The sequence below is a fragment of the Myodes glareolus genome, chromosome 24, assembly GCF_982192425.1.
Source record: "Myodes glareolus chromosome 24, mMyoGla1.1, whole genome shotgun sequence".
NCBI classification, from domain to species: Eukaryota; Metazoa; Chordata; class Mammalia; order Rodentia; family Cricetidae; genus Myodes; species Myodes glareolus.
In genome coordinates this window covers 2,839,186-2,851,236 of record NC_142049.1, presented here as the reverse complement: position 1 = coordinate 2,851,236, position 12,051 = coordinate 2,839,186, and the positions used below count along the sequence as shown (strand labels likewise).

The window sequence follows — 12,051 nt, the reverse complement described above, 5'->3', positions numbered from 1 at the left end:
AGTTCATGTCAGTTAATGTGTTACCTTCATATCAGCTCTTAGAATGTTAATAATAAATTCTTCTGGTGCCAAGTATTTTTGAGAATACTTTGGAGCCTGTCCTGGAACTCTGTAGATCAGGCTGGCCTCAAACTCACGGAGATCTGCCTGTCTCTGCCTCCCTAGTTCTGGAATTAAAGGCGTGTGCCACCACTGCCCAGCATACCAGGGCTTCTTTAAGGTTCTACTCACAAACTTTTATCCCCAAGATGCTTTTATACAATTTCTAGTACTTAAGTATAGGAAACAGATAAAGTGAGTCAAACATTGACTGAATAAATCTTAAAACTATTTCTCTTTTTAGTGATTTTTCTTTGCTTTGTTGTTGTGTCTGTGAAAGGGTATCAGATCTCCTGGGACTGGAGTTACAGACAGTTGTATGGGAGCTATGAATTGAATCTGGGTTTTCTGGAAGAACAGTCAGTGCCTTAAACCACTGGGTCAGCTATCTCTCCAGCCCCAAGTAAATGTATTTTTAAACCAGGTGGTGGTAGAGCACACCTTGAATCCCAGCACTCGGGAGGCAGAGGCAGGCAAATCTCTGTGTTTGAAGCCAGCCTGGTCTACAGAGCGAGTTCCAGGACAGCCAGGGCTCTGCAAATAAACCCTGTCTTGAAAAACAAAACGAAACTAAAAAATGTATTTTCAAAGATTCTTTTGGTTTGGACTTGGTGGATCATGCCTGTAATCCCAGTCCTCAGGAGGTCAAGGCAAGCAAATCATTGTGCATTCAAGGCTAGCCAGGGGTACATAGTGAGACCCTGTTGTTATGCAATTTAAAAAAATTCTGACCAAAAACATTGTTGAGTGAGTGTGGGGTGCATATTTCTGACCTGTCAGCTTTGTGTTTGATCTCTAGGAACCTTAGGCAGAAGGAGAGAGCCAATTCCCTTAAGTCCTCTGACTTCCACATGTACGCACGCACAGGGAGAGACAGAGACACAGAGAGTGAATAAATAAATGGGGGAAGTTTAATAAAACAGTTATTTTGGAATCCTAATTTTCATGCTGTTGATAACAGATGTGCTTAGCTTTGTGTGAGGAAAGCTTGTCTCCATCCAGTTGATGCTGCATGTCAGAGACATCTTCCCTGCCAGTGCTGAGAGTACTGCCTCGCAGTGCAAACTGGAGAAAGTGTCTTTGAACTGGATTTAAAAACTGGAAGTTCTGTTCTAATTCCACTCCAAAAGTCATTTGAATATTTTTGTTATAAAACTCAATTTAAAAATTCAGTCAGCATTTTTTAAAATCAAAACATTCTAACAATACAATCCAAAAACTAATTTGGTAATTACAAACTTTGGAATGATAATAGAGAAATATCAAAAACCATGTTTGCTGTAATTAAACCATTATGTTTTTTAATACATTTTTTTCCTTTGAGAATTTCATAATACAAACATAAAATGTATTTTGATTATATTAACTCTTTCACTTCTCCCCAGCTCCCCCCAGACCCACCCTCTCCCCTGGTATGCCTTTTTCTTTTACCAAATCCAATCTGTTGCTCATGAACTTGTGGGTTTAGGACCATCCATTGGAACATGCCTATCTGGGGCCACACCCTTACCACAAATGTGATTCTGTTTCCCCCAGAAGCCATCAGTCCCTCTTGAGTCCTTCAGTTCGTGAGCCCTTTCCTCCTGCATGCTCGAATGTTTACTGCCTTGATCGTGTGCAGAGATCCCTAGCTCTGAGATCACAAGCACAGCTGCCCTTTCCTGCCTGTCCAGAGACCAGTTTGCTCTTGTCTTCACCTCTGTCTCCTACAGTCTTCCCATTCCTCTGCCGTGATGGCCCTGAGCCTTGCAGGAGGTGGGTGTCATGGAGAGGTCCTGCTTGTGGCTAGGCACTCCAGCTTACACTCTGCACTCTGCCCACTGGTTGCCGTCAGCAGAGTGTAATGTGGAGTGTTATAAAATAGGAGTTTACAGCTTTCCCCTCTCTCACTGCTGGGGATGGAGCGCAAGGCTAACGCTGCATGTCCGCCCGTCTCCTTCTCGCCCTTCAGCTCCTCTCACTTCTCCTGCTGTCTTCTTTCCCTACATTTTTTTTTTTTTTTAACTCTTGGGAATTAGCTGATAGTATATGCATTTGCGAGACTGGGGTTATCCAGGGGATGCTTACCTGGCATGCTTGAAGCCCCACTACATATGGTGGACACCTGTGATCCCAGTTCCCAGAAAGTGGTGCCAAGGGGAGCCTGGGCTGAGGAAATACACAGATGTACATTTATGATATTTGACAAATTTATTTTTATTGTAAAGGAAATAAAATTTATAGAACTTATTCAACAAAAATATTTACAGCTGAGCTCCGTTAACTTTGCTTTTCTAGCCTAAACCTGTTAAACTACCAATGGTTTTAAATTTTGTTCTTTGTTCCCCTCTAAACAGAAAGTGACTTTAGCGATGACTTTAGTGACGATTTTGTAGAAACTCGGCGAAGACGATCAAGAAGGAACCAGAAAAGACAAATTAACTACAAAGAAGATTCAGAAAGTGATGGTTCCCAGAAAAGTATACGACGTGGTAAAGAAATCAGGCGAGTCCACAAGCGCAGGCTCTCCAGCTCGGAGAGTGAAGGTGAGCGGAAGGAGGGTCTCTCTGTGCAGCCCTAGGTGTCCTGAACTCAGTCTGTAGACCAGGCTGGCCTGGAACTCCAGAGATCCACCTGCCTCTGCCTCCCGAGTGCTGGGATTAAGGGTTTGTGCCTTCACTGCCTAGCTGATTTTTTTTTTGAATGCATATAATCACTAATGTGATTGGAATAAATCCTAGTACTTTTACTCCATTTATTAATTATAATTTAAATAAACCACTCTTGATAGAATGCTACTTTTTTTTAGGTCATTCTTATTTATTCATGTATTAATGTGTCTTTGAGTGCTGTAGTTTCATGTATGCTTACATGACAGAAGAGGGCGTCAAATCCCACTATAGATGTTTGGTTGTGAGCCGCCTTGTGGGTGCTGGGAATTGAACTCAGGGCCTCTGGAAGATCTCTGGTGCTCTTAACTGCTGAGCCAGCTCTCCAGTCCCCGGATGCTAGTTTTGATGGGTTCCGTCGTATTTAGTTCTTCTGACTTGCTTTGTGCCTTACTCTTCTCCTTGTTGCTTTTGCTGTGTTTTAAATACCTCTCGTGCACTGAGTAGCTAAGCACGTTCACACCCTGTTATCTCATCCTTCCCCATTTCACTGCATTTCTGCTGGGGTTTGTTTTATGTAAGCTCTTGAGCTGCACCATACAGAAAAGGTACAAACTATTATAGGTAGGACAAGGTCTAAAATAATAATTTGTAGGAGTAGGAGAGGTGACTCAGTGGTTAAGAGAACTTCTTATTCTTCCAGAGAACCAAAGTTCAGTTCCTAACACCAGCATCAGACAGGTCACAGCCATGTATAACTGCAGCTTCTGCAAGTCTGATGCCTTCTTCTAATGGCTACAAACACCAGTACACGTGACATATACACTCACACAGACACACAAAATTAAGATAAATCTTTTAAAATTTTTAATAAGATGTATGATAGCCACTTCATTTTGTTAATCCAGACCTCTAAGATAATTTTAAATGATCTTGACTCTTATCTTCCTCCTTTTTAAAGCATTTAATCTGTTATTGTTTGTGATCTACTTTGGATATTACTTTCACAAATTAAGCATGAAATAGTTGAGATATGAGGGCTGACAAAAATATGTGGATGTAGGAGTCTAAAGGGGTGAACTCAGTCTGACGTATCATTATAAAGATAGAACCAAATTTATTAATTTGTCTATTTAAATAATTATGAGAATGTAAGATATGAGATAGATAAAAGGCTTTAGAAATATGGATTTCAGATTTCCTCGTTGAGAAAGAAATCACTTAGGGAGCGAAGTTAAGACCTAGTGGTGGAGTAGGTGCCCAGCATGTATGAGGTCCTAGTGCTCGGCTCCGGCACCACACACACCTGACTGAAATGTCGGGTAGGAGTTTGATAGCTATCTCCAGGACGAGTAATAGCGACAGATGCAGCAGCAAACCCAAAGCCTGTGCTAACTGCCTAGCACGTTCAGGGAAAGGAGGCTCAGGGTTGCTAGAACTCAGTGTGTCAGCATCAGAAGCCAGCAGGCCCACAGTTCACGTGCAAGCCACAGTTCGTGTGCTTGCATAAACAAACATTTTTTGCACATCAGGCTTTATTAGGAGATGGTCATATCTGTTTGTTTACATACTGTCTATAGCTTCCTTGTACAAAATGAATAGTTCTGATAGAACATGGGGAAGTCTTACTTGACTCCCCCGCCCCCCAAAGTTGGTAATTTCAGAAAAAGAGCAGAGCTGTCTCACTGGATCTCTGCAGTGCTGAGATAGTCGATGTCCATGCTAATTTATTCAGCAAGCACTAATCTGATGTGGCTGAGCACTTGAAATGTAGCAGGCAGAGCATGGAATGAAGTTTTGATTTTATTTTATTTCATTTCTTTTTATTTATTTTTTGTTTTGTTTTGTTTTTTAGGGGGACAGGGTTTCTCTGTAGCTTTGGAGCCTATCCTGGAACTAGCTCTTGTAGACCAGGCTGGCCTCAAACTCATAGAGCTCCACCTGCCTCTGCCTCCTGAGTGCTGGGATTAAAGGCGTGCGCCACCACCGCCCAGCCACAGTAGATCTTATTGAGCATTGTTGCATTTGGGGGTGGGAGTTAGATATCTATCAGTCCATTTATTGCAGAGCATGGTGGGAAAGATAGGAGTGCTTGAGAGCGTGTTTATGGTTAATTGTGTCAACAGCTTAAATATTGTTTATTCTAGAGAGCTATATGACCAAGAACTCTGAAGATGACGAGCTAACGAAAGAGTCTAAGCGATCTGTTCGGAAACGGGGCCGAAGCGCGGATGAGTACTCAGACGCAGATGAGGATGATGAAGAGGAAGGCAAACCATCCCGCAAGCGGCTCCACCGCATTGAGACGGATGAGGAGAGCTGTGACAATGCTCGTGGAGATGCAGAGCAGCCTCCCCAGGACAGCCAGCCCCGGGTCCTGCCCTCAGGGCAGGAGAGCAGCAAGAAGCCCTATCGGATAGAAAGCGATGAGGAAGAGGACTTTGAAAACGTGGGCAAAGTAGGGAGCCCATTGGACTACAGCCTAGTGGACTTGCCTTCCACCAACGGGCAGAGCCCGGGCAAAGCCATTGAGAACTTGATGAGCAAGCCAACTGAAAAGTCCCAGACCCCCAAGGACAACGGCACGGCCAGTGCGAATCTAGCCCCCAATGGGACAAGTGGTGGACAGGAGGTGGGGGCCCCAGAGGAGGACGAAGATGAGCTTTTGCGAGTGACTGACCTTGTTGATTATGTCTGTAACAGTGAACAGTTATAAGACTTCTTTCCAGTTTTGTGCTAATTTATTCCACGGTAGCTCTCACCAGCGGGCCAGTTAGTAAAAGCTGTTTAATTTTCCTAGAAAACGCCACCACGGAACGACTTTTTACAAGAGAAATTTCAACAAATCCCGAAGTCTTTCTGTGAAGTGACCAGTTTTGAACTTTGAAGATTAATAATTGCTGTAAATTCCTTTTGATTTTCTTTTTCCAAGTTCATGGTCCTTGGTAATTTCATTCATGGGAAAAAAAATCTTATTATAATAACAACAAAGATTTGTATATTTTTGACTTTATATTTCCTGAGCTCTCCTGACTTTGTGAAAAGTGTGGATACGAATGCATTCCGAATCTGTGAGGGCCCAAAGCAGACTTCGGGCGGGAGAAGCACTTGCGCTCTAGCTTTTCATATTAAATATATATTATATTTAAACACTCATGGCATAGATGGTGATTAACAAGCTGTTTAAAGGTCCAGTCTACTGTTGCAGTTTGAGAATTGTAGATACAACACCGTACATACGTCACTTAGTAGTAGCCTTCGTGAAATCAGTTTGTTTGCTCTTGGAGTTACCACGCATTAATAAAGAAGAGACCATGGAAGTACATTATAACAACAGTTTAACCTAAGTTTCTGTTACAGTAGAGTTTCTTGTTTTTAAAAAAAAAATCAGACACACAGAATCATCTGAAAAGCATCTGTATAGGAAATGTTATACCACTGCTCCGGCAACCAGATCATGAGAGCAGAGAGTCTGGAGTAGCTTGCATGCTGTAGTTGTATGATGGCCTCTGCACCGTGTCAGGTGGGGAGCTGGTGCAGAGTGAGTGTGGGTTTCCTACTGTGCGGGTACACTGTAGTCGTGTGAGCTCTTCCGGCCATGTGGTGTTAACTAGCTGAGATGTGGTTTCAGTGTAATCCATCTAAACATAGCCTATATGGAGATGCTAAGCTGACAGTGGTCTGTTAGCACATCTGAAGACCCAGAAGGGGTTTCAGGTGAATTCTCACTGGTCTGTCCTTACCCTTTAGTATCTACTTCAAATTGAAGTCTACAAGCAAAGCAGTTCCTTTGGGAGGTTTTTATTTTTGAGTTTAAGTGTGTGTGTGTGTGTGTGTGTGTGTGTGTGTGTGTGTGTGTGTGTGGTGGAATTTTCTATCTGCCTGGATACATTAGCAGGATTTGAATGTAGTTCTGGCATTTGGCCATTCTGTACGTCTATTAAAATCCATTGATAGTCACACAAACAACAGACCTGCGAGCCGCTGGTTTGCTTCCATTCTAAACCTCTCAACACTCGAAGGATTCGCCCTGTGCTTGGAGAATCGGCAGTTTCTGATGAGCTAACGGAACATTGCTGGCACTAGAACGGGAACTTGATCTTAGTTTCTGGCACAGCCCTAAGCCCGTTAAGCTGTAGAATTTGTGACTCTTCCCGCCTGGCACGGCCTGAAGCCTTCAGCGTTGCTTCAGTGCGTGCCTTTGCCCGGGATCCAGGTTCTCTGTTCCAGTGTTGTCTGTTGCCGGCAATAGACGGACCGTATCTGCTGCTGGCCCGGGGAACGTCATTCTTCTTTTACAATTAAGCATTGTATGTTGTAGCCCGTGTACAGTAGACCACTTCTTTGATATCATTAAGAGCTGGCATCCTACAGACCTCTCTGGAAACCTCGTGCTCCTACTTTCTGCTCCTTCACAAATCTTGCCTTCCGGCCTTTAAAGTTTAGTGCTGATTTTATTCTTTCTGTTACTGGATTTCTGTTTCACTTTAGTTCCAAAGAACTTGAGCAATAATATTTTTGCTTTGATTGTAGTGATGAACTTGTGTTTGCGTAACAATGAAACAGTGAGAGCAGCTTAAAGAAAACCCAAGGATGCAGCTGCTGCTGCAGGACCAGCTGTGAAAACCCAAGGATGCAGCTGCTGCTGCAGGACCAGCTGTGGTTCCTTTTACCATGCAACAGTTTTGTGCTGGGAGGACGGGTGGGCTGACATCGCCTGAAGGAAAGGACCAGAGGGAGCCACACCCACTTGTTAAGCTCCTCTTTCAGCTGTTGTTAAACCTTTAGCTGTCTAGAACAGACAGAAGAACTCCTACTTAAGCATGGTAATGGTTCCTTTCCCTCAGTCTCAGAAGGTCTCAGCCCTGCCACCAGAGAGGGCCACCGTGGTGTAGAAGCTCTCCCTGTGCCTGTCTCCACCTCTGCACACACCAGCTCTTGCATCCACCTATCAATTCTCACTGTTTATACAGACGATTAGAAGCCGTTGACAAGTAGCTAATGCAACAGTAGCGGAATGTGAAGTAATTTCTGTCACGGAAAGCCCACGGTGATTTTCACAGTAGACGGAGTATCCCACTTAGCAAATGTCCCATTGACGGGTTCAAAACCACTCTGCTACCTGATCCTCAGTTTATGCTCAGTGTCTCCCTTCTAACCTTACATTCTCACTAACCAAGTGGCTATCAGTAGTAATCCAGGCAGCCAATCCGTACTAATTCTTTCTTAGTATCCAGAGAGTTCTGCTGCTTGACTTTTTGTTGTTTCTATTTATGTTGGAGATCGAAACCAGGTCCTCATGCGTGCTGGATGGAACTCCTGCCGTGTTTAGTGTTTAAGACTCTGTCCCTCAGAGTCTGTTTTCTCTCAGAAATACTCACTTAGAAGATGTTTTCAGTGAGGTTTCTGTTGCTGCTGTCAAAATAAATGTTGTGTATCAAAAAATTCCGATACAACCATTGAGAACTGGAGGATGGAAAGGCAAGCAGTGAGTCAGGTCTTAAGGAAGTCAGGTTGCTATCTTCAGTCCTTGACAGATGCAGATTCTCAACTGATGTGTAGAATGTCCCCTTTAATGACACCAGTGACTCCTTGGTACCTTTTGAAATACAAGTGTTGGGCTTGTCTCAGACTCTTAGCCTACAGCATAGGCATCATGGGAAGATGCTGTGTAGCATTCAGAGGGTTTACTTGCCATTTCAGTAAAGTTTGAAGACTTGCCAGATTTGAAACAGCATAGGAAAAGGACTCAGACTGGTTTGTGCTGGTATGATGGCAAGTTAGGGTTTATTGCAGAACGTTACTGCAAAGTGGTGTTTCCAACAGTACACAGAACACAGTGAGGCTTCCTTGACATCGTTTTCCAGTTTGTCAAGGTTGCAGATTCAGAGGATAAAGAAGAGTTTCATTAAGAATGAATTCCTGTTTACTGGTAACTTATTTTTTAAAAAGTGATCTGCCAAAGAACCGAGAACTTCAGATACTAATGGCATTGTTGGGGGGCGGGGCGGGAGATTGCTAATATTGTTACTCACTTTTCATTTTCTAGTGGCTAGGGCCTATGCTATACAATAGACATTTATGCAGAGTACATATACTAAGGAAAATGTGGACACTTAATTGTTTAAATTGAGAGTGAAAATGGTGAAGAATGTGCTGGTAATTTTTGAGTGGGAAGGATGGAGTTCCTGCCAGCCTCATTTGTAGGCAGAGGTGCTAGCCACTGCTAACTGTTCTCCCCGGAGACAAAAGGCACCTAACAACTCTTAACATTCAGATAATGCTGTGACTCCACGGCCCGCTGCCACAGCCAAGCCCGTCTCTGCTTCAGGATAGTGCTCCTGCTTTAGAACAGGTGTTCAAACCAAGATTTTTCTTACGCGGAAATGTGTATATACACAACTTTCTGGATGACTACTAGAATACTGAACTCATCATGAACTTACTTATAAAAAATGTAAGGTAAATAGTTGTGACAAAATTATGAATATGATTCAAGTATAGAAAGTTTAGAGAAAACTAGTTTTTCTTGTTGGTTTGACATTCTCAGAATATATTTCTGGTTCTCATGAGAGTCAGAGAATGCCAAGACCACATGTGTGCTGTAATCTACATAGTTCTTGTCTGTGTTCATATGGTTCATTATTGAATTCTCAGAATAAAATCCATTCCTGTTTTATCCTCCATTCCCTCTGTAAACCGTGGAGGTGGCAAATAACCGCTAGTGTATATTCCCACTGCTTGTCCCCAGTCCTGGCGGAGTAGGCCTCTGCTTTCAGTGGCTTTTAGTTATTTTGTTTTATTTTATTTTTTGTTTTTTGAGACGGGGTTTCTCTATGTAGCCCTGGCTGTCCTGGAACTCACTCTGTTGACCAGGCTGTCCTCTGACTCACAGAGATCCACCTGCTTCTGCCTCCTGAGTGCTGGGATTAAAGGCGTGCACTACCACCACCCAGCTTCATCCAGTTTTTAAACTTTATTATGTCTCCACTTAATTTTCAAAATATTTCAGTGCAATTTAAATGCGTTAACATCTTTGAGTGCCGGTGTTTGCTAGGTGACTGGCTGCATAACGCTGAGGATAGCTTGTCCCCATGTAAGAAGAGTCGTAAGACAAGATAAGGTAGACCTGGCCTGGAAGCACTGGGTCGTGCACTCAGCACCTGCTGCTCACACCAACCCTCTCACAGGTTGCTTAGAACAGTTCCCTTGGCATTTCCGCCCCTCAGGCCATGTCCACAACTCCCTGCCGTGTTTCATGCGTGTGCCACTTTGCGCGGAGAGACACTGTTCTGGCACATTCACAGCGCTCTTTTCAGTTCAAGGAGGTCTTTTTATCTTGCCGTTTTAGATGTCTGTCCTATACACAATATATGCGAAAGAACATAACAAATTACCAGAGGAATAGGGATTTACTAAGCTCTAGACATTTTGAATGAGAAAAAAAATAAGGAACTTTATTTGTGGGTTTGTTTTCTTTTTCTGCCAAACTGGTACAAGCTAGAAAATGTGCAAAGAACTGAACAGCCTGCCTTGTTCTTTTTGCCACTGGATGATTTACGTTAAGAACATGCTGGTTTAACTATTTTCCTGACTTTCATCGGTTCCGGAAGGAGTCTGACTCAAGTGTTTGGGGTTTGTTGATCTGTATTTATTGCGTCCTGGTCATAGGCCAGGAGGCTGCATGTTATGTTTGTGGACAGCCAGAACACAGTCATTGTGGGACTTAATGGCTCAAGATCTTCTAAATCATTTAACTTATTTTGTACGTTGCAAAAAAAGAAAAAAAAAAGTTTATTTTGCTTGAGAGTCACATTTTTTTATAACTGTACAGCTTTTAAGGGATGGGAGGTGGGAAATACCCTAAAATAGGATGTAGATTTTTACAGTTGTGTTTATGCTAGAACATCTATGGGAGCATTATGTAATTAAACCTCAAATTGTTTAACACCTTGTGCCACGGTCTTTTTCATTCTATTGCCCTTTTGCAGAGTTGGTGCATGCCAGTCCTGCACTGCTGTATGGACAACCCTTGAGAAGAGAGTAAAAACTTCCAAAGCCTCCATCAAACTGCATGAGTATACCCCCGGCCACCCCTGTGCACACGCACACACATACACACACACAAACATACACACACACAAACACAAAAACACGCACACACAAAAACACGCATACACAGTTTACATTAATGTGAGTGGACCTGCAGGATCAGTACAGCTGGAACACCCCAAATCTGGCAATCAGCGGCATATTCTTTCCATGCATGACTTCATGGTGCTTGTCTAGGGTATTGTTGGTGTTGGTGTGTTTTGTTCTTGATTGTAGTATGTGGGTACCTTGCCTAAAACTCCCATGGGGTTCCATGTGCACTTTAAGGGATGGACTACGTTGAGATGAAGGTGGGAATGAGGCAGGGCTAGGAAAGAAGGAAAAACTTGAATTGATTGACCATTCGGTAGACTTACCCAACTTGCTGAGACTTGGCAGGAAGGGACATCATGTTTAGTTTTTCAGTCCCTCCTTATTTGGTAAGTAATCTTCCAGTCTCTTAACTCTGCTGGCACATTCACCATGCTGACGCCACACCTTCCAAAATGCCAGTACTTTCCTTGCTATCTGGTGATTTTATCATGCTAATTTATACCTGTATAGCATTAACTTTTGTTTGTTCTCAAGGCAGGGTTTCTCTGTAGCTTTGGAGTCTGTCCTGGAACTCTGTAGACCAGGCTGGCCTCAAACTCACAGAGATCTGCCTCCCTCTGCATCCCGAGTGCTGGAATTAAAGGCATGCACTACCAACGTCCAGCACATAACTATTCTTATAAGGAATTAAATCCATCTAAATGTGTCATGATTTCTAAGTAACCACCTGTTGTCAACTAATTTGGGAAATAATTTTCTTTGCTTTCTTCAACCATTTAGAAACTTAGGGACCATGAAATTCAATGTGAAGAGTACCAATTTGAGATAAGAGTTTGTAAATTGTCTTACTTTTGAATCTCACTTTATTTTATAAAGTAATAACTAAGTTCCAGGAAGCATCCAGTCAGAACGTGTCTTGGATTTTCAGATGTGCTTTTATAAAATACTTGATTTTCCCTCTGCATAAAATAAAAAAAAATATTTGGAGCAGTTCTCAAAATGCTGTTTTTCGATGAGAGCTGAGGCAGAAGCTCCAAGATTGGTATGAGATTAATTCCTGGTGTACTCAGGACCGTGCCCTTAGCCAAAGCGAAGCTGGAGTGCACGGTGAACCAAGGGCGGGAATCTGAAAGCTGGAAGCACGATTCTGATACAAGGAAAGCCTGTGTCTGAGAGGTACGGCAGACCCCAAGAGCTCAGAGCTTCGGGAGTGTTAGAA

General features: G+C 42.9%; 1 protein-coding gene across 1 annotated transcript in view; it reads left to right on the top strand.

The window, feature by feature from the left end:
- Rsf1 (remodeling and spacing factor 1) overlaps positions 1-10,635 on the top strand; it is a 96,924-nt gene extending 86,289 nt beyond the window's left edge. Inside the window, exons 15-16 of the mRNA XM_048435112.3 lie at positions 2,436-2,624; positions 4,835-10,635. Of these exons, the coding sequence (XP_048291069.3) occupies positions 2,436-2,624; positions 4,835-5,403 (758 nt within the window). The 3' untranslated portion in view covers positions 5,404-10,635. The remainder of the gene's footprint in view (positions 1-2,435; positions 2,625-4,834) is intronic.
- Positions 10,636-12,051: the final 1,416 nt, after the last annotated feature.